At 43.2% G+C, this 22284-nt stretch overlaps 3 protein-coding genes across 4 annotated transcripts in view; 2 read left to right on the forward strand and 1 right to left on the reverse strand.

The window, feature by feature from the left end:
* Window positions 1-22284, forward strand: part of LOC109432128 (RUN and FYVE domain-containing protein 2) — a 31353-nt gene that overhangs the window by 1999 nt on the left and 7070 nt on the right. Inside the window, exons 2-7 of the mRNA XM_062857789.1 lie at window positions 4744-5242; window positions 18703-19136; window positions 19210-19469; window positions 19535-19793; window positions 19851-19991; window positions 20783-20880. Of these exons, the coding sequence (XP_062713773.1) occupies window positions 4744-5242; window positions 18703-19136; window positions 19210-19469; window positions 19535-19793; window positions 19851-19991; window positions 20783-20880 (1691 nt within the window). The remainder of the gene's footprint in view (window positions 1-4743; window positions 5243-18702; window positions 19137-19209; window positions 19470-19534; window positions 19794-19850; window positions 19992-20782; window positions 20881-22284) is intronic.
* On the reverse strand, window positions 5249-15319 carry LOC109423511 (uncharacterized). 2 transcript variants are annotated; one of them, XM_029866922.2, is made up of 3 exons: window positions 10395-15319; window positions 9247-10330; window positions 5249-9179 (listed from the first exon to the last, which is right to left on the reverse strand). In XM_029866922.2, exons 1-3 carry the CDS (start codon window positions 10617-10619, stop codon window positions 8800-8802), a joined length of 1689 nt encoding a protein of 562 aa, XP_029722782.2. In that variant the 5' UTR covers window positions 10620-15319; the 3' UTR covers window positions 5249-8799. The 2 variants fall into 2 exon arrangements, with proteins under 2 accessions (XP_029722782.2, XP_062702091.1); XM_062846107.1 differs by having other exon boundaries at window positions 9247-10349; window positions 10395-10515.
* LOC115263693 (uncharacterized) lies at window positions 20076-21253 on the forward strand. The gene has a single exon (XM_029866923.2). The coding sequence runs from the start codon at window positions 20119-20121 to the stop codon at window positions 20542-20544; it is 426 nt and encodes a 141-aa protein (XP_029722783.2). The 5' UTR covers window positions 20076-20118; the 3' UTR covers window positions 20545-21253.

Here is a 22284-nt window from a genome sequence, read left to right on the forward strand (position 1 = left end):
TTTCTGATTTGATTTTAAAATGCATGAAACAAAAGTATAAAAGATACTAGAAGTGAATTCACCTACGAAAAATGCGTTTCATTCGGGTAAAATCAGGAAAGTTCACATCGACAGCTAGCGATATAACATTCATATACACTAATACAGGAACTTCTACTAGTAATACAAATGTAAAATTATTCCTCAAAACGCATGATTGTTGCAAGAGTGAAATACAATTTCAAATGTACGAACCTGTTCGACTACTGCGATTTTTGTTTTCTGTTGCCATGGAAACATGTAGGCTGAAAAACAAGATAATGACATAAAACCGAAAATTTAAGTTGTTCGTTTATAAAATTCAAGGTAACTTTGTTATTTTAAGAGCTACCGTTTTGGTATCTTCGACAACTATTCATATTTTTGCCTGTTCTACAACTTTGCCGAAGACGCCAAAGCTCTAGAATGTGAAATAAAAAAGTTAGCACCGCAGCGCCACCTATGCGGCGGTTTCACGAACTAAATTCCAAGCGCAATTTGAGGCGCAGATAAAAACCAACAACTTTGCCGAAGACACCAACTTCATAGCACGTAACCCCAATGTGCTAGAGGTTTTGTCTTGCTAATCTCTGTTTCTGGCCCAGTGTGGCATTGTCAGTCTATCATTCACTAGATTTTATCCTTCGACACTTTATCTTGACTACTGTCATCACACTTGACGTGATTGCCCAGTGCGGGTGCAGAACAGTGAATCTCTTTCCAAATAGGTAAACTCAGAAAAATGGACGTTTACGTTTTGGCTCATTTCGTATGGAATCCACTTCTGTGATGGCTCCAATTCGTTTGCATTCTGCTCTTTAGGGTGACCTTAATGTAATATGACCAAGTAAAACTTAGTTCTGCTAAGCCTCCCAAAGAAATACTAACGGCACTTGAAATAGCTCCATTTATCGAAAATGTTAGAGGTTAACTACCTCTTATAGGGTTATTTTTTTCGGTTTTAGTGCATCAAACTGATGACTCATCAGTGATGAGGCATAGGCACAACATCTGGTTGCCTCAGTCGTACCGAGGCGACGGTCGATACTGTACATTGATTATGTCAGAGAGTGTTTTGTTTTTTTTTAAAAGAGGTCACAGGACTCGCATCACTTACGAAAGTGAATCCCTACCATATAATTTCTCCCTCTTCGCATTAACAAATCTCCTTCACACGACAGCCATGAAGCGGCAGATGTGATCTCGGTCGTCACAAAATTCTTCATTGTCTCGATACCCATCCACGTGCGTGAGCAATGGAAATTAAGAGCAACATAGCCGCCTATGATGTGTAGTGTGCAAGTTTCGAACGGCAAACACGTGCTTCATGAAACAACCAAGAGTAAACGGGGGAAGATGTCCTCATCCTGCTTTCGTTAACTGAAACCGCGTCTAAATTAAGTTTTGTCATTATTTGGTCTTGTACAAAGTTGTTCCTAGTACCTTCAATTCTGAACCAAATCAAACACGCAAAGTCACATGCTCTCATTTTAATGTGTTATATTGTTGATGAATATCAATTGGCATTTTTTTAAGGCAGTCGTCGGCATTTACCTTAAATATTGGAGACAGAGCGTTTTTCCGTGACTTTCTTGTAGAACTGGTCAGGCCGCACAAGTTTTATTATAATTCATATTTTCAACTTCAGCTTCTGAAAAGAGCTGTAGGTGATTGAATCTAGATATTCCGAAATGACATTTTCAGCACTGGTTTTCGTTGCTGCACTTAAGCTATTTTTTTCTTGTTGAAAATGCTTTGACATCCATGTGCACAACAGAACATGTGCTCAAATGAACAAATTGAGATTTGAAATTATGAAAAGAAATCCACGTACTCCGGTGAGACTCGAACTCACGACTCCCAATTCGCTAGACGGGCGCTTCTATTCCTTCAAGCTACGGAGTCACTCGACTATCTCCGTCGCCAGCAGGCCTAGAACTGAACTCGATTCCACAATCGCACATGGTTATCTTCTTTTCACAATCCAAACCCCCTTCGGATGGGATTAGATGAACATCTAACACATTGTCTGTTGTGCACATGTATGTCAAAGCGGGAGAGGAAGTTATTTTTAATTGTCGAGAGCTTCGGGCACTGCCTTCCAATCACTTATTGGTATGGCAATTAGTGTGCAGTCGGACTCTCGACGGGTCGGTCCTCGGCCGACCGAATACGGTAAGGGTGACCGTAGCACCTTACAAATGTCAATTTCTTGATTTTGCTTTGGCTGACCAAGCCATGTGGGAAATTACACTGTTGAAAATGCTTTGACATCCATGTGCACAACAGAACACATGGCACATGGATGTCAAAGCATTTTCAACAGTATAATTTCCCACATGGCTTGGTCAGCCAAAGCAAAATCAAAAAATTGACATTTGTAAGGTGCTACGGTCACCCTTACCGTATTCGGTCGGCCGAGGACCGACCCGTCGAGAGTCCGACTGCACACTAATTGCCATACCAATAAGTGATTGGAAGGCAGTGCCCGAAGCTCTCGACAATTAAAAATAACTTCCTCTCCCGCTTTGACATACATGTGCACAACAGACAATGTGTTAGATGTTCATCTAATCCCATCCGAAGGGGGTTTGGATTGTGAAAAGAAGATAACCATGTGCGATTGTGGAATCGAGTTCAGTTCTAGGCCTGCTGGCGACGGAGATAGTCGAGTGACTCCGTGGCTTAAAGGAATAGAAGCGCCCGTCTAGCGAATTGGGAGTCGTGAGTTCGAGTCTCACCGGAGTACGTGGATTTCTTTTCATAATTTCAAATCTCAATTTGTTCATTTGAGCACATGTTCTGTTGTGCACATGGATGTCAAAGCATTTTCAACAGTGTAATTTCCCACATGGCTTGGTCAGCCAAAGCAAAATCAAGAAATTGACATTTGTAAGGTGCTACGGTCACCCTTACCGTATTCGGTCGGCCGAGGACCGACCCGTCGAGAGTCCGACTGCACACTAATTGCCATACCAATAAGTGATTGGAAGGCAGTGCCCGAAGCTCTCGACAATTAAAAATAACTTCCTCTCCCGCTTTGACATACATGTGCACAACAGACAATGTGTTAGATGTTCATCTAATCCCATCCGAAGGGGGTTTGGATTGTGAAAAGAAGATAACCATGTGCGATTGTGGAATCGAGTTCAGTTCTAGGCCTGCTGGCGACGGAGATAGTCGAGTGACTCCGTAGCTTGAAGGAATAGAAGCGCCCGTCTAGCGAATTGGGAGTCGTGAGTTCGAGTCTCACCGGAGTACGTGGATTTCTTTTCATAATTTCAAATCTCAATTTGTTCATTTGAGCACATGTTCTGTTGTGCACATGGATGTCAAAGCATTTTCAACAGTGTAATTTCCCACATGGCTTGGTCAGCCAAAGCAAAATCAAGAAATTGACATTTGTAAGGTGCTACGGTCACCCTTACCGTATTCGATCGGCCGAGGACCGACCCGTCGAGAGTCCGACTGCACACTAATTGCCATACCAATAAGTGATTGGAAGGCAGTGCCCGAAGCTCTCGACAATTAAAAATAACTTCCTCTCCCGCTTTGACATACATGTGCACAACAGACAATGTGTTAGATGTTCATCTAATCCCATCCGAAGGGGGTTTGGATTGTGAAAAGAAGATAACCATGTGCGATTGTGGAATCGAGTTCAGTTCTAGGCCTGCTGGCGACGGAGATAGTCGAGTGACTCCGTAGCTTAAAGGAATAGAAGCGCCCGTCTAGCGAATTGGGAGTCGTGAGTTCGAGTCTCACCGGAGTACGTGGATTTCTTTTCATAATTTCAAATCTCAATTTGTTCATTTGAGCACATGTTCTGTTGTGCACATGGATGTCAAAGCATTTTCAACAGTGTAATTTCCCACATGGCTTGGTCAGCCAAAGCAAAATCAAGAAATTGATATTTTTTTCTTGTTCAGCGCTTTTTGAGCTTCCAGCTCCTGCTCCTTCACAACTTGCTCCTCCTCGTCACATTGCACTCGGGTTTGCTACCGAAATGCACGAGTGTTCGAGGTCGTGTTATTTGTGCTTCTACTTAGAGAATTTCGACGCCAACGTGGGTTGGGTACTTAATTGGCTGGTACAGATTTGATTGCCCGATGTCGACCGCAGCGATCACTCTTCCGACGGTGTGGGTGGTTCCAGAGTACAGTCGACGTGCTCCCAAAGCTTACAGTGACCGCAGGCAACTCACTTCTTGTCGTCGGTGTGTAGACTAGCACAGGTTCGACAGTTGTAACTGGCGGGCTTCCGATGTTCGTCTCTGGAGCCACCAGCCGCATAGTGAAAAATAGTCTGGTTCAACTTTGCTGATGGTACATATAATAACTTCACACGACCCTTAGTTGCTTCAGGCATACCGAAGCGACCGTCGGTGCTGTACATTGTTATTGGGTGTTACTTAATTTTAATAGAGGATGTTGATTTCAATAAAGGTCGCAGATCTCGCATCACTTACGAGAGGGAGTCCATATCATGTGACATCTCTCCCTTCGAATTAACTAAACTCCTTATGTGAGAGTCTGTGTTTTCATGGGGTCAACGTAATATGATATTCGATGAGTTTTTGAATGATGTGTGGAAATTCTATTTTGGAAATAGAATGCACATTTTTTTTGGCTAAGAAGTTTAAAACAGTTAAACATTGTGTAAGGAATAGCCACTATTATCAAAATAAAAATCATGTTAAATAATTCCCAAATTTTTGCTTTACAGACGAAAGTGCGGGCGCTAGGCATAGCGCAACCGAACAACCACCACCAGACCGGCGGCGGCCTCACCGGCTCGCCAGGCATTAGCAAACTGGCCGACAGCGGTACCATCACCCTGCCGAAGCCGATCCTCGGCGGGAGCTCCGGCAGCAATTCGTCGGCGTCCAACAACGGGGGCAGCTTGGCGGCCGGAAACCTAGGAGGTAATGGTACCGGCGGTTGCAACGAGTCCAGTGCTCAGGACACGATTTATCTGTGCAATTTCCGCGTGTCGGTCGACGGCGAGTGGCTCTGCCTGAAGGAGCTGCAGGACTTAGACATTAAGGACGGCACGCCCGGCCTCGGTGGTGGAAGTGGCAATGGCGGAAGCGGCGGTGCCGGCGGTGGCAGTAGCGGCTTCGGCGGCAACGGTGACGGTGATGGCTCGCTCAATTCTTTCGGTATCATTGAGAACGTAAAGTGCGAAGAGAAGATAATCGAGCGCGATTGGGTTAACTACTACTGTAGGTGCTATTTATGGATATGATTGTTTGATTATTGTTTCTCGATGATGAGAGTTTTGGTTCTTCTGTTGTTCATAATTTGCGATGTAAGATACAGAAAAATAGCACAACGTCTCAATCGCAATGGTTTACGATGGAATCGGTACCTCACGTCCAAAGAGTGATGCAGCAAATTCACGCGCTTACTTGATTTTCTGTTCAATCAAATCCAGTATTGTGTATCACGTGAAAAATGACATTTGTCAAAGTTTTTTTTTGGGACATCCGCAGTGCTTTTACACAAATGAAATTCTCTCACGAGACAGATATAAAAAATATGTTTCGACAGGTTTTGCGAAGAAAAATCCTATTCAAATTTCAAATTGCAATGCGCAAAGCTTAAACGCAACCGATCGCCCTCAAATGTTACCAAATAAAGCCTTGGTCAGTAAAAACAATACGATAACAATGACCCATCCCAGTACACATATCAATTTTTCAAAAAACGAAATGCACAATAACTGGTTTGAACTGCAATTGGATATTTTTATAATTTTTATGTTTGTGCCATAGAAGAATTTGAACGAAGAATCAATTTTTGTCGAAGTATCTATCATTTCGACTAATGTTACATTTGGGCTAGTGTCATTGGGGCCAGGGATGGGATCATTCATTTGCAAAGAATTACATTCACTTGCTACTAAGTATCTCATTTCAGAAGCATGCTATCAAAAAACAATGTATGGATGAAATTAACCTTGTAGTTTTATCAGAAAGTTTGCCGAAAGACATTAGGGTCGCACACTCATACCAAAGTCGTGAACGAGCTGTGAAGGCAACTCTCCATGCCGTGAATGTAAATTACGCCGTGGAGAGTTGCGTTTGCTGGTTTCTGTTGACCTAATTATTGGTTCTACGCTAGTACATTGTTCTACAAAGTGTTAGGTAAAACAAAAATGAAAATGTGTTCCATACATTGATTTTTGCTACGATGTTTCTGAAGCGAGTTAAAAGCAAGTGAATGTAACTGATTGCACATGAATGATCCCATCCTTGATTGGGGCAAGTAAATTTCGGGCTAAGTGTACAGATAGAACCGATTAGTAATGGTATGGTTGACAAATGGCATCACATCCTATTTTTTTTTGTGGAATGCCGTTTCTCGAAGTGACATTAGGAGAATTACCCGTTTTCCGGAAAATAATTCAAGGAGTGCCATTTTCCGGAAGTAATATATTTATGACAATATCAAGATCTTTAAAAAGATATTGAAATCTCGTTCCGAGGGAATGATCATTCCGGGAAGTGTTTCATTTTAGAAAATGTAGCTCCAGAAAATTTCATTTCGGAAAATTGATTTCCTGGAAATGTGATACACTAGAACCTCTTTTTACATAAATTGTAAATGTACATTAGAGCATACGAAGAGCGAGTCAATAAATTAAGTCAGTACTTCAAATGAGATAAACTTAGTATGCAAGCTGAAGTTTTGATCCCTGAAGGTTTGAAATGGGACCGAAAAGGTTTACACCCAGGAGTTTCAGGCGAACGTGAAAGGGACGTCTTCCAGGAGGTTTCATTGACGTTTCAGGAGGGCTCCAGGAGATTTTGGAAGGGTCACCTGAAATACCTTGAAACACCCTGCACCAGTGTTGCGAATACTCACTTGCAAGAGTCATACTCATTTGCTTCTATCTCAGTCCAGAAGCATGCTATCAAAAAATGATGCTAGAAGGGCTTTTAGATTGTTGTTTAATCTAAAAGTTTGCCGAATAAAGTAAAGGTCGCAGACGCATACCAAAGCTATGAGAGGGCTGTGAGTACGAGGTGAGTAAAATTCGTGTAATTTATACTCACCTTGTACTCACAGCTCTCTCACGGTTTTGGTATGCGTCTGCGACCTTTACTTTATTCGGCAAACTTTTAGATTAAACTACAATCTAAAACCCCTTCAAACATCATTTTTTGATAGCATGCTTCTGGACTGAGATAGAAGCAAGTGAGTATAATTTTTTACTAGTGAGTATTCGCAACACTGCCCTGCACCCCTTTAGATTCAAACTCCTTGAAATTTCCTTGAAAACTCCCTAAAACCTCACCCAACTTCCACATTTATTCAGAGCCCTTATATATGCCTCTAAAACAGTTTTGTTAAAACTTAAAACGCTCCTGAAATCCCTTTCAAACCTTCAGGAGGGTGAATGCCCCTAAAGTCTCCTGATGCCCCTAAAAGCGATTTAAACCGCTCCTGAAAACCTGAACCACCTCTGAAATTCATTCTGCTCGTATAGTCGTGCCTATTGAGGACTTCCTGTCTAATTAGCGTTTTATAGATAGTTAACGTCGTGTGACGGCGAAGTTTGTTCGATCGTAGAATTTTGCGGAGTTCAAAGTAAGCTGATTTTCTTGCCACAATGCGTCTCTGAATTTCTCTGCTGGTGTCGTAATCTGCGGTCACCAGTGAGCCCAAGCACACGAGCTCTTCTACCGCCTCGATTTTATCACCATCGATAGAAATTTTAAGTGGCGGGCGTGATAATTCCTCCCTAGAGCCCTTAACCGTCATGTATACGAGAACGAAAGACCATCACCTTGCCGTAACCCTCTACGAGACTCAAAAGGGACTCAAAAGTTTCCCTGATACTCGAACTACGCACATCACTCGATCCATCGTCGCCTTGATCAACCGATTCAGCTTATCCAGAGAACGCACTGAAGTATCCCTGAAAATCCCCTGTACATCCCAATATCACCTCAAACATCTCTGATACGCTAAAAAACGACCCTAAAAACCTTCCTGAAACCCCTCAAAAACCCTTCCAAAATCTTTGAAATTTCCTTGGTACTCTTTGAAACTCCCTGAAACTCCCTAATGCCCACTAAAGCTTCTCGGAAACCCCCTGAGGCACCCTGAAATGCCACTGAAAACCTCTTGAAGCTTTCTGAAACGCACTTAAACACCCTCAAACCCCTTAAAACTCCAGAAGCTCCACTGAAATCCTCTGAATGGTCGTGAAACATTCTGAAATACTTCTAAAATAACCCAGGAACCCATCAGAAACACCCTGAAACCCATAAATCCCCCTGAAAATCTCATGTAAATAACCTGAAACCCCATGGAATCTCTGAACGCCCTAAACGACACTAGGTAGCCCGAATGTCACTAGCCCGAATCTGTTCCAAAGAAGGAAACACCTCTGCGAATATGTTAATTAACTATGGTGCTAATAAGATTTGTTGGGAACATGGTTTTTTTGGCAGAGAAATAGAAAACACCAATTCAATATCTATGGTACAAACATTTATATTTTACTTAATATGCTGCTTCTCGCTTTGAATATAGAAAACCCCACAAATAATAAATATATTCAACGTGCGACTGAACTAAAATATATGATAAAAAATATGACAAACTGCAAATGTCGCGCATTGTGCTTATTTTTGTATCGACGCAAATTACTTGTAGTTAAGTTTTTTTTTGTTTTTTTTAGTATTTTAAGCTTTCATGGCAAACACGCTGATTCAAGATCATCATGCACACATTCACCTTCACCTGTTATTTCAAGCGATTGCTTGATCTAGATTTTGCCCAACGAGGGTTTGGAATTGATCGTTACTGGTTGATCCGTCTTCGTTGGTCCCGCTTTCTGATCCGCCTTTTTGCTGGCCAACTTGTACGCTGAGCTATTCTGCAAATCCTGAACCTCGTGACCGTTCTTCGGCTTCCTAATGCAGCTCATGCACAAGCATCCCCGTCCGCAGCGCCCCTTTTTCTTCGGGCTTGATTTCGCTATGAGTGGAACCTTCTCCGAAGAAAACTGCTTCGGTTGGAAGGGGATAAATTCATCCTCTTCCGTGTCGGAGAACGGTGGAATTTGTCGGCTAGTTGAGGGTTTTGGTTGAGGTTCGGCTCTGTCCTGTCGCAACAGTTTGGGCCTCACGTGGCGCCACCCACTCTCTAGAAAACAAAATGTGTGATTTGGTTAATGCCGAAATAAAGTATTGCATTAAACATTATAATTTACCACTAGTTTCAGATGCATTTCGTTTTTCCATCATTAGCAGCACCTCCTCGTCTGATCGATCGCCTCTTCCTTTGGGATATTTCCTACGTTCCCATGGCTTGAAATGTTCCTTTTTGACGGCTGCTTTCCGTTTCATAGCTTTGCGATTCATCCTTAGCTTGACCGATATGACAACGCACAGAACCAGAAAGAATATCGCAAAGAAGACCGTTGCCGTTAAGAGTTTTATTCGCGTCCAGCGTCGTTCATCTTCCGTTGTTTCGTCTTGGTCATTACTACCTGCTTCCGCTGGTTCGTCCGATCCTAACAAGCTATCCACCAATCTCATCAACCCAGAACTCGATTCGTTTTCGTCCTGTAATATGGATTTCTTTCGCACTGATTTAATGGCAACCTCCGTTTCCAACGTCCTCTTGATCCGTAGAATCGACTCCAAACCAGGATAAAAAGCGGCATCCATGAGACATTTCGTCAAATTTGCTTCGATCCATTGTATGAACTGGGTAGCAAACTGATTGGTTTGTATCCCACTGGATGCGCATTGTAGAACGGTTTCCACATATATTCTGAGTACCGAGAGTGAGCCTTTTGTCCGGGGATCATATACCTGTCTTGATTTCAGTGGAACCCATAAAGATATCGCTTCTTGGGAATCGTCATCGATCTCAAGCTTTGGCAAAGGTATTTCCATGCTAGAGTTGTAATCCAACTCCGTGCACTTCGTGAAGTTCTGGTAGGTTTTAAGAACCTGAACAGACGACCGAATGCCGCTGGTATCTAAGTTGGGATGAGACCAACCATAACCATCCGTATCAAGACGAAGTTTGACTTGTTTGTAGTACTCTTGGACAGTCTTTACAGACGAGTAACTTACATTGCCGGAATAAAAGCAATATTTCGTCACCGGGTACAGATAGCTATGTAGGTAATCTCCAGCCGTATCGTACCAAGCAGCTACGACTATATCGTTCTGGGTTATCAACCTATCTACCACTCTGCTGGCGGAAGTGAAGTACAACAGGAGACTTTGGACAACTTCGTCGGACAACGGGTCGAACCGTTTCTTACGATACGGCATGAGATCCTGAAATATGATCGAGGTTCTATAACACTTAATTATACTTATTGTTCCAGCGTTGGCTACCTACCTGAAATATCCGCTTAGCTTCCATCATTCTCGGATCATTCGCATCGAAACATCTGCCCACGCTGTTGTACAATACGGTTCCGTAGACTGGTCGATCATCCACAGGCCCAGTGTCACTCATCACCTGCACACTGTTCATGATCATACCAAGCAGCAATACCAAAACAACGTTCAAATAAACTCGCAAAATCGTCCCTACGCTCCAATCAACGGATGCAATCTGCATTATTCCATTTCATTTTCTTTTTGAAAAATGTTGATCTTTATCAGCCTGAAATGATACACAGTGCGCGCACCGGAAACGTCAACCACGATCGTTTGTAGGCCGCCTGCTACGCTGCGCTGTTTTGACTCTACATATCCAGACTCTCAGATCAAGACGACCCCCATATCCAAAGGCAGCTTGATTGTTACGCAAACACCTAAACGATCATCATTTAGACTGGTTCAAATGCAAAATTTGTGCCTTAAACTAACGAATTTCATGGGACATTTTTAGATTTGAATTTCAAGTAAAGTTTCCAAAAGTTTTTTTTTTTTGCATTTTTCGTCTTTCTATGAGTTAGCGCAAATGACTTGACATTTGCTTAAGATTTCCATTTCCACTTCAAACATATGTATATATAATATGTATGAGAAAAAAAATCTGTTTTCGCAGATAAAATCGGATGGTTTTTTCAGGCTTGCGACCGCACGAATATCTATTTCAACTTTTTGATATTGTTATGCGTCCAAGAATTTGACTTCTTATCACAGGTTATGATAGTTTCACTTCTACAGATACCGTTGATACCTATCTTAATACCCTCACGTATCAGTAGGTCGGATCATGAGGCACGTTTTCATCCATCTTAATACCTGACTCCAACACTGAGCGTGTAGCAGTATATAACAGCGTATGGCTGTGCGTCTCCAGCCACGTGCTCTGCGAAGGGTCCGCAAATCATCCTCCACTTGATCGATCCATCACTATCGATGCGATCCATTCAGATTGTTTTCGATTATCATTTTTATTTTGTCATCTGACATCTTGGTGACGTGCCCCGTCCACCGTAGCCTCCCGATTCTTGCGGCGTGAATAATAGCCGGATCTCTTAGCAGCTGATGCACCTCGTGGTTCATTCGGCTTCTCCACGTCACCGCGTGTTAACCCTCTGCACGCATAGTCCATACTGTTTGCCCATAGAGATCTACCGTTCTAATCATCGTTCTCTAGATGGCTAGCATCGCGCGATGGCGAACTTTGTTCGATCGTAGAGTTCTACGGAGTCCAAAGTAAGCTCGACTTCGTGCCACAATGCGACTCTGAATTTCTCTGCTGGTGTCGCTGGTGTGCCCAAGTACACGAATTCTTCAACCGCCTCCTTTAGTCTGATCCAGATGTACGTATTCGCCATAGTCTCAAATTTGTGAGCTACAATATCAATATCATCAGCGCGGCCAAGTAGCTAAACGGACTTCGTGAAAATCGTATCACTCGTGTATATTCCCGCTATCCTTATTACAGTATCTAAGGCGAGGTTAAACAGCAAGCACGAAATACCATCACCTTGCCGTAACCCTCTACGAGATTCGAAAGGACTCGAGAGTGCCCCTGAAACTCTAACTATATACAATCAATTGTGTCAGTTTATCCGGGAATCCGTATTTGAGCAGAATCGGTCATAGTTGATATCGATCGATTGTATCGTACGTGTTGGCACGTTGTATTCGTGGCATTTCTGCGACACCTGGCGGATGACGAGTAGCTGATCCGTTGTAGCGCGTTCACCCATGAATCCAGCCTGATATTGCCTGCTAAACTTTGAGAGAGTATCTTGTACGCAGCGCTTAGTAGTGTGATCACGCAATCCACCTTGCCGCCCTCTTTGTATATAGGTTACGCGACACCTTCCACCCATTTCTACGGTAATACTTCCTCCTCCCAAATCTTGATAATGATCCATGGTAGTGCTTTAACCAGTGCTGCTCCCCCGTATTTTAGAAGCTCGCTTGGTAGTGGATTTGCTCCAGTGGCTTTTTTTAAACTGGTTTCAACCTCTTCAATCTTAAAAGTCTGGGGTCTGAAGTCTTTCATCCTCCGCACGGACTTCAGATACCACGCCACCTTCGGTGCTTGCAACGTCGCCATTAAGGTGCTCATCATAACACTGTCGCCACTTTTCCACCACCTCATGTTCGCTCGTGAGTAGATTCCCGTGATTGTTTTGGCACATGTTGACTTGTAACGTAACGGCTTAGCACGAGCGGTCCAGCTTCTCGTAGTACTTTTGTGTGTCCCTAGCACGGTACATTGCATTCTTTCCTGTCCTCCGGAAGATAGAGTTCTGCTTGCACGTGCCTGCCTAAAACGTGTCTTACTCGCTCTCGTACGATGTTCCAACATTCTCATCCATGCTGCATTCTTCTCGTTTCGTTTTTTGACTGTTCACATTCACCGTTGTATCAGTTGTTTCTGCAATGGTATGACGGATCGGATGTTCCTGCAGCCTTCTTCAAGAGTAGCTGCGCCAAACTTCCGTTGCAATGCGTTGGTCTTGCCTCTGCCAACTGTTGCTGCAATCATGAACCATTTCTACGTTTCGCAACAGGTCGATGTTAAGACGCGACTTCGACGCGTGGTAACCAAAGTTTTTAGCTCACGCATACAGTGACTAGGTAGTGATCCGAATCTATATTAGCACTGCGATATGGGCTGACGTTGATTATACCTGAGAAGAATTTACCGTTGATTGGATGCATGAGGCAGGAACTTGTGAAAACGTCTCAGGTGAAAATCATTGTTATAGTGGACGCTCCTTCTGTTTTGTCTACTTATCGAATCAACCGCTTGATCGATCGAGAGCGCGACGTATATTGTCCTGTATCCTTACATAGTTCCGCACATCGTCCATCGTTGCTTTGATCTTTTCCTTGATTTTCCATAGCTTTGGTCGGTACTGTCGTATGACACCTTGAAGTCGATGAACTGCTACTGCTTTGGAGCTAGATATTCACGTTTTTTGCGGTAGCTTTACCGTATGGTTAAGATCTGGTTCATTGTCGACGTAGTCGACTTGAAAAATTTCATTCATTTATTTAGCATTACATTACAATCATAATAAAATAAAACTGAATCAACAATTCGTCGCCACAATACTCGGTTCGTGGCTGCAGTCCTCCTTCCTCGGCCGCGTCCCATCCTTGCCAGATCGTTCTGCACCTGTTCCGCCCACTTTGCACGCTGCCCTCCAGGTCTTCTTGTACCATCCGGATCTCTTGCGAACACCAGCTTTGCAGAGTCGTTTTCCGACATGCCCTGCAGGATAGTCCACTTCTCGTGCTCGTAGAGAACTACCAGTCTTATCAGCGTTTTAAACATGGTACATTTGGTGCGATAGTGAAACTTTTTCGACCGCAGATTCTTGCGGAGCACATAGCAGGCACGACTTCCACTGATGATGTTAATAAGGACCCGAGGTACATGCATTCCTCCAACACCTCGAAAATAGCCCCGTCTATCGTAACAGTGCTGCCTAGACTTGCCCTGTCGTTCGTGGTTCCATCTTCCAGCATGAACTCCGTTTTCGACGCGTTCACCGTGAGTTCGACCCTTGCTGCTTTATGTTTAAGGCGGGTGTACATCAATTGGGTGTACATTTCTGCCACTGTTCCAAATGTTCAAGCAATGCTATCCATGTCATTCGCAAAACAGACAAATTGGCCGGATTTCGTAAAAATAGGGCTTCGGCTGTTCAGCCCGGCTCGTCGCATAACACCTTCCAGCGCTATATTAAACAGCTGGCATGAGAGTCCATCACCGTGTCGCTTTGATCAATTTTATGAGCTCCTCGGAGAAGCCGTTCTCGTCCATGATTTTCCATAGCTCTCTGCGGTCGATACTGTCGTACGCCGCCTTGAAATTGATGAACACGTGGTGCGCGTTGGGACCTGCTGTTCGTGGCATTTTTAAAGGATTTGCCACACGGTGAACATTTGGGCTGTTGTCAAGCGACCATCAACGAAGCCAGCTTGATAACTTCCCAAAAAAAACTCATTAGCTTTGAGTGAAAGACGACGAAGATGATCTGGGATATCACTATGTAGGCGGCATTCGGAATTGCGATCGCTCGGAAGTTCTCACATGCCAACTTGTCACATTTCTTATAGATGACCCAAGTAACCACGGTGCTGAAGCTTTATTGCATGCAGATATACGGTGTATTTAGAGCAATCATTATTTTACATGTAAATTTAAGGTTGATTTAAAGTGTGCTAGAAACGACTAGCTCTGGCATTATCTTCTCAGGGTCTGACGGCTTACTTGCTTTGGAGGACTCACGAACCAGACTTATGAAAACAAAGTGAAACAATCCAAGAAGAAGTCTGGATTTCTTTCTTTCCTTCCATAGGAAGGGACAAGAACACTAGAAATTAGAACTTATTTAATTTATTAAACCTACACATACATTAATATACAATGCTTAGAAGGGGAGGGGGGGGGGTCGTTGCGGCCGTTCAGCATTCCTTAATTCCCATGGCCACGTGCATGCCATGAGGAAAAGAGGGTGAGAGAGAGACAGAGAGAGTAGGACGCCATGGGGCGAACGGTTTTCTTGCCCATGAGCCGGCGTCGGATGATTTTCGAGCTGGAACGAATGTAACCGGCTTCGGGTACTGGCCAGCGGTTTTTACTGCGTTCATGATCGGCTTGCAGATGACGGGGCCCTTGGTCAGCTCTGGCAGCTCCTTCTTCGTCCCTCAAAAGGGCACAATCCTGTCCTGGGGTGCATCTCATGGGGTTTCCTTCCAGGTCTATTGTAGCACACACGTTGACGTTCCAAAGCTCGCTATACAGGGGAATAGCTCATCGGATATTGAGCTGTTACCCTTCAGGCCTAATCGAGCTCGCACCTCAATGGCTACGGCTATCCCTCACCTGTAGCGTGTGGCTGAAAATCGCGTTAAGTACTGTTCCTTTGAATTCCACTAAGAATTTGCATCCTTTGACAGATACGTATTTCGACCTCAACTGTAAGGTCGTCTTCAGTGTCTTGTACTTGACTCGACTGAGAGAATTTTTTTTTCCCGAGTTTTTGCATGCTCGGGGAAAAAACTGCCTAGATTAAGTTACCTATCATTTTTACCTAAGATGTATAAAACGTGTAGAATGCGATGGATCTCTGCAGTCGAGTCAAGTACAAGACACTGAAGACGACCTTACAGTTGAGGTCGAAATACGTATCTGTCAAAGGATGCAAATTCTTAGTGAAATTCAAAGGAACAGTACTTAACGCGATTTTCTTTTTATTTACAAATATTCCCTTAACAAGCCCAGGTTAATCATCAACAATATTTACTTTTAAGCTATAAATCTCGTAAGTTCTCATATGAATTATCAGTTTGTTTCCGAGTTGTCGGTAACAAGTGGAAATGGGCAATTAAGCGACTGCTTTAAGATTATACCAGTATAATCTTAAGTTGATTCTATAATTGCCCATTTCCACTTTAAATCAACCTTATGTTTGCATGTAAAGTAATGATTGCTCTAAATACACCGTATATCTGCATGCAATAAGGCTTCAGCACCGTGGTTACTTGGGGAGGCAAATGACCCCTTCCTTCCACTCCTCCTGGGAGACCTAACAGCTACTGGTCTCCCAGATCCGAGCTATTAGCCAGTGCAAGTAGTTGGGCAACTTTTCCGGGCCCATCTTGATGAGTTCAGCTCGATGCCATCTTACCAGCTAGCTTATTGTTTTTGAGCTGTTCATTTCTTCCACTGCCTTGATCCTCCCTGTCTGCGCTCTCTGCACCATTCAGGTACATATTCGTCGTAGTACTACTTCCACCTTACGATCACCACACGTCCGCCAGTCAAGATGATCCTGTCCTTGTCCCTGCACATTTCGGCTCACGGCACGAAGCCTTTGCGGGATGCGTTTAGCTTCTGTGTTTCATGTGAATGGCACAGCATTTCCATTTGTATACATTCCGCTTTTTCCAGGTGGCGCTTTTTCTCCCGGAAGAGGCGGGTATTCTGTTTCCGTGTTCTGTTATATCGCTCCACGTTCTACGTGCTGCAGTATGACCGCCATGGCTGCGTTATTCTCTCCCAATATCTCTCTACACTCATCGTCCAACCAATCGTTCGTTCGGCTCCGTTTCACATACCCAACGTTGGTCTCCGCTGCGTTGTTGATGGTTGTTTTTATCGTACCCCAGCAGTCCTCTAGAGGGGCTTCATTGACTTAGTCCTCGTCTGACAACGCGCTGCCTCGAGATTCTGCGCGTATGCGGTGGTGACATCCGGTTACTTCAGTCGCTCCAGATTACACCGAGGCGGCCGTTGGTACCGTACGTTATTGATCACGGAGTGTTTTTGACGCATTTTTACCATTACCAGGTAGTGGTCAGAGTCGATGTTGGCGCCATGATAGGTCCTGACGTCGATAATGTCCGAGAAGTGCCGTCCGTCAATCAGGACGTGGTCGATTTGTGATTCCGTCTGCTGTGGTGATCTCCAGGTGTAACGATAAGGGAGGCTGTACTAGAAATAGGTGCTACATGTGGCCATGTTGTTAGAGGCGGCGAAATCAATTAACTGGTTTGGCAATGAACTTGCTAATTGCCGGTTTAAATTCCGCCTCCTCGCCAACCTGAGCGTTTAAGTCTCCTATGATGATCTTGACGTCGTGTTTTGGGCAGCTATCGTACTCGCGTTCGAGTTGCGCGTCATCATCAGTGCTTCCGGAGTGTGGGCTGTGCACGTTTATTATGCATAAGTTGAAGAACTGACCCTTGACCCTCAACTTCTTTCGTTGATCGGGCACCAAACGATCACGCGCTCCTGCATATCGTCCATCACTATAAAAGCTGCTCCCGATGAAATTGAGAGATCTGCAGTTCCACGTACCGAGTTTCCAATCTCAAGTCCTTTTTGTTGCTGGGGTCGTTTCTGTTGGTCTCGGCTCGTATTTTCTTGTTGATTTTTCAGTGCTTGGTTTTTTCACGGCTGGCTCGCAGGGCATAACACACACCGCTCGGTTTACTGAGGGACCCAGTAAGTTTACTGAAGGAAATCCTTGTCAGCATGCGATCAAAGCTCCCATCGGGAATGGGGACCCGATCTTCCCTAAGGTTGCTCGTAACCCGGCCGGTACCACTTGGAGATACGGAACAAAGTTGCATGGCAAGAGGCTGAAGGACCTTACAAGAGGTCTGAATCGCATTGCCAGCCTTTACCCTGTCGACTTGAAAACTTCCCACGAGCTCATTCGTTTTAGTTAATAGACGACTGAAGATGATCTGGGGTGCACTTTGTAGGCGGCATTCACAATGGTGATTACTCGGAAGGTGTAACATTCTAAATAATGCCTTGGTCCTCCATGCCTACGTTCTCCTTGCCATTCAGGTGCTAATGAAAGTGCTACTTCAACCATTCAATTCATCACGTCCATCACCTGCATATTTCGACTCGCGGCAATATCCGTTGCGGGATTCGTTGGGCTTCTGGTTGAAGTTCTATGTTTCTTGAGAATGGCACAGTCGTTGTATTTCCTTGCATCACGCTTCTTCCAAGAAGCTTTTTTTTTATAGGTGAATCCGCTGTTTCTGCTCCTGTTTGTATTGTTTCACGTTCTGCCAGATTCCATGCTGCAGCATTACCGCACAAGTTGTGTTCTGCCTCCTCCAAAATCGCTCAAGAGTCCTCGCCGAGCCATTCCCACCATCAAATCCGATGTGTCGTTTATGGCTGCTTCAATTATACTCCAGCAGTCCCCAAGAGGGACCTCTTCGAGCTCGCTCTAGTCCGGCAGCGCTGTCTAAAGATTCTGGGCGTTTTCTGAGGTGACATACGGCGAGTTTTGAGCACATGTGGTGGCCAGAGTCGTTGTTAGCGCTTCGATCTTGAAGCCCATAGTGTCGGAGAAGTACCATCAATTAGAACGTATTGCGAAACCGTCTGCTGTGGTGATCTCCAGATCTGGGATTTTCAACATCTTAGTCTTATAAACTAAGTTCTGTTTGACATTCTGCATAACCTTATTGAAAGGCATCAGTTTTTTGTATATTTTGATACTGAAATTCCCACATAATTCATAGACCGAATGTTTAAATACTTTCGAAAAACATGTACAAACTCTAACAGATACATACTGAAACAACTTAAGGATATAAGATTGATCAACACCACATTTCCACTTCACTGAACCTCTCGAATGGTTTAAACATAACTTTCACACATCCTATGCCACGAACGTAATTTCAGCTGTCAACGATCCATGCACTTCAATGTCGCCTCTTGCTTCGATCTTCTCTTATTATAGCACGCGATCCGGCTTCCATAGAGCGCAGCAACTTAGTCAACATATGCAAACTCGTCGTCAAAGAGCTTCTCGAGCAGTCGATCCGCTTTGGGCGGATGTTGGACTCCGATCACCTCCCACTGCAGCATTTCTTCATCGTTCTGGAGCACGTGCTCAGACATGGGCTTCGGCCGAAAAAGGGTCTCCTGGGACCCAAGAAAGAACTGTGGGATATTCTGCAAAGCGTGGAACGATACTGCGTCGAAGCTCAGGACATTACCTCATCGGTGCGTGATCTTCCCACGGTTCGAACACACATGGGTCGCGCGAGGGCCTGGCTAAGACTGGCGCTTATGCAGAAGAAGTTGGCCGATTACTTGCAGGTGCTAATCGAGCACAGGGATGACACCTTGGCTGAATACTACGAATCGCATGCACTCATGATGAGCGATGAGGTAGCTCTTGTTTTGCTATTTGGAATAGGTTGGTCGCTCATCATGTAACTCGTGTTGCTAAACCCCATTATAGGTTATCATTGTCATTGGCATTTTGGTGGGACTGAACGTGATCGACTGTAATCTCTGCGTCAAGGAGGAAGATCTGGACTCACAACAGGGCGTAATCGACTTTTCGCTGTATTTGAGATCAAGCTCGCGAAATAGCCCAGACGACGAGAACAACGGTGGAAATGGAACAGTGAATGCAATCGAGGGAAATACAGCAACCGGAGCCATGACTGCCGTGCTAGATCAGAAAAACTACATTGAGGAATTGAATAGGCATTTGAAGTGAGTTCTAGTCGTCCAGCATCCCACTTTGATTATAATTCATTACTTCTAACCCCTGTTAACAGTGCGACCGTAGGTAATCTGCAAGCCAAAGTAGAATCACTCACGACAACGAATGCACTGATGAAAGAAGACTTGGCTATCGCCCGGAACAGTCTGATGGCCTTGCAGGCCGAAAACGCTGCTCTGAGGCGTGCCTCGCAGCACGGTCAGCCATTGGATGATAAAACAAACGTACTGGATCGGTTCGATCCGGAGATGGCCGAGGCGTTGGCGGAAGAACGCAAGAAACGACAGGAAATCGAAAAGGAACTGACTCTTCAGGTATGCACGCGTGTAATCTCATATCTCAAACATTTAAACAAATACTTATTGATTCAGGTATCGTTGAAAGCGGAAACGGAAATGGCAATGAAGCTGTTGGAGAAAGACATCCATGAAAAGCAAGACACAATTGTTTCACTCAGGCGGCAACTCGAAGACATCAAATCCATCAACTTGGATATGTATCGCAAGCTACAGGTATTGTTTCTCTTGAAATTTGATGTTATTTTTATATGTTCATCTCTTCAGTTATTATTCACTGACGTTGAATTTGTTAGCCTTAATTGACCCTTCCATTGAAACTAACAAAAATTAGGAATGTGAAATGGAGCTAACGCAGAAAGGTGAGATGGTTACCAGACTACAAGTTAAAGCTTCCCAGATCGGAAAGATCCTCTCGAATCTGGAAAAGAAAGGCGGTGATCCAATGACAGATTCTCAGCTCAGCACTCTGACGTCTTTCACCAGCTCCAGTCTGTCGCCTCCCAACAGTGCAGGCGTTAGCGGACCTCCTAGTAAGAGGGCTTACCTAAAAATTGGCACCATACCGCCCTTCAATGCCAACAAACTGCGCAAATCGCCATCCGCTGGAGTTACGAAAGGTTCGGAAACCAACACGGCAAAAACAAACGAGAAACCCAAGACTGCGCCAAGCTCCGCTGAAGACGGCGACGACAAGTCGATCGAACAGGCTCAGGAAGCTACCAGCACTCAGTTAGCTACAAACGTCGAGCAAAGCAAAAATAACTAACCCGTATAATGTTAGACTCTAGGTCTTCGACAAGTTCCAACTTCGGCTGGTATCAATGCGTTACTTAATAGCTAACTAGCTAGATCTAGATGGAAGAACCCTACTGCATTTGCAGTAAAATATATTAACGAATATTTTTGTAGTCATACTTCGTATTCAAAGAATTGTGAAGGAAAATACAAAATAAAACAGTTTTTTTTCTATATAACATATATACCCGTTATGAATTCTTTAACAGGAATGCGAAGCATCATTGAAGCACAAAACCGAGCTAATGTCACGTATGGAAACCCAGCGGGAATCAATGGCCGGGGCCATAGCGCAACTGGAGAAAAAGTATGATAATTATTCAACCAATTCATTATAAATCGCTTGCCATATGTGCTACATATGCCATAATTATGAAATACTACTGCTTTTGTTGTGTCCTTATCTGATTCAAACATGCTTCGATTGCATTGACTGTCTGAAAATATCGATTAAATTTAATTTTTAAGCTCTATTTATCTATCAATGGTGGTTACATATTAAAGGTAAAACTTTTTTGAGTGTATTGATTGGAAGAGATGCTTATGACATTCCTCAGATTCAATTATGTAGGTGCTAGATATACTTGGTTCATGCTGTTATGATTGTACAAAATAAATACATATTTATTTCATTTTTCGGTAAATTCCATGATATTTGAATAAACAAGTTTCGCTGAATATATTACGACTAAATACACACGTTAATTACTGAAAGAAATGTCATTACCATATATTACTACTTGTACCATTATAGTCTCACCCAGGGGGTTTCCTCGCACCCTCGATGTTAGCTGTGTAGCCTTGCGGTGACGAAAATCATGACACGCTCCTTCAGGAAAACACCAATGTCCCGACTAGAACATTATATCAAGTTTATATCATATTGTGTTATGATGTTATAATATTTTTTGAAAACTTATTATGTTATAAACTAGATGTAGGATGATGTTAAAATAACTAAAATTGTAACAAAAAGTACACCGGTAAAATCAAGATAATAACCTATTCTGTTATAATCAGACCAAAATTATAACAGAATGTGATATGAATTTAAGTCTCTGGATTACTAGTTTTTATCTAAATTTGATATAATTTTGTAACATTTGTCAAAGACTCTAAACTAAATTATAATACAATGAGTTAGCAAATAACATTTATAACAGAATGTGATATAATTTAGTTATAGTATTTTGAAAACACCAAGGATGTCGAACATGATTATATCACAATGAGTTATAAATATCATGGTTTGTTATAATAATGTTATATTTTTGTTACAATTTTCTAGTCAGGTAACGTGCTGGCTCATTGCCAGCTTTCTGGGTGACCTTATCACTCCCTTTGTCATAGGATAAGGCGGGATACCCGAGCAAATTCCAACATCAAAATTACAGCAAATTGAAAACATGATTTGTATTCAGCAACAAATTGATATCAGATTTTGATATCATTTTATATTAACTAAATTTGATTTCAAATTTTGCTTTCGGTTTGCTGTCATTTTAAATTAATGTAAATATTTAGTGTTACAATGTAAACTATGAAAAGTAATTTTAGGGATACATCATTAGTGCAATTGTATTATTGCATTTATGATTTGATATCAAACGAAAAACTCTACATTTAACCATTTTTCAATTTCCTTGCGCTGATAACAAAAACAGTTATCAATTTGCTATCATCGATAGCAGGAATTGTTTTCAATTTGCTG

Source organism: Aedes albopictus, chromosome 1 (genome assembly GCF_035046485.1).
Source record: "Aedes albopictus strain Foshan chromosome 1, AalbF5, whole genome shotgun sequence".
NCBI classification, from domain to species: Eukaryota; Metazoa; Arthropoda; class Insecta; order Diptera; family Culicidae; genus Aedes; species Aedes albopictus.

Bases quoted from the DNA above. Each gene is read 5' to 3' on its own strand.
- LOC109423511 (XM_029866922.2), bottom strand. From the start codon at position 10,619: ATGCAGATTGCATCCGTTGATTGGAGCGTAGGGACGATTTTGCGAGTT. The intron at 10,331-10,394 runs GTAGGTAGCCAA...ATCATATTTCAG, and splicing joins AAGCTAAGCGGATATTTCAG to GATCTCATGCCGTATCGTAA. The intron at 9,180-9,246 runs GTAAATTATAAT...TTTGTTTTCTAG, and splicing joins AAATGCATCTGAAACTAGTG to AGAGTGGGTGGCGCCACGTG.
- LOC115263693 (XM_029866923.2), top strand. From the start codon at position 20,119: ATGGAGCTAACGCAGAAAGGTGAGATGGTTACCAGACTACAAGTTAAA.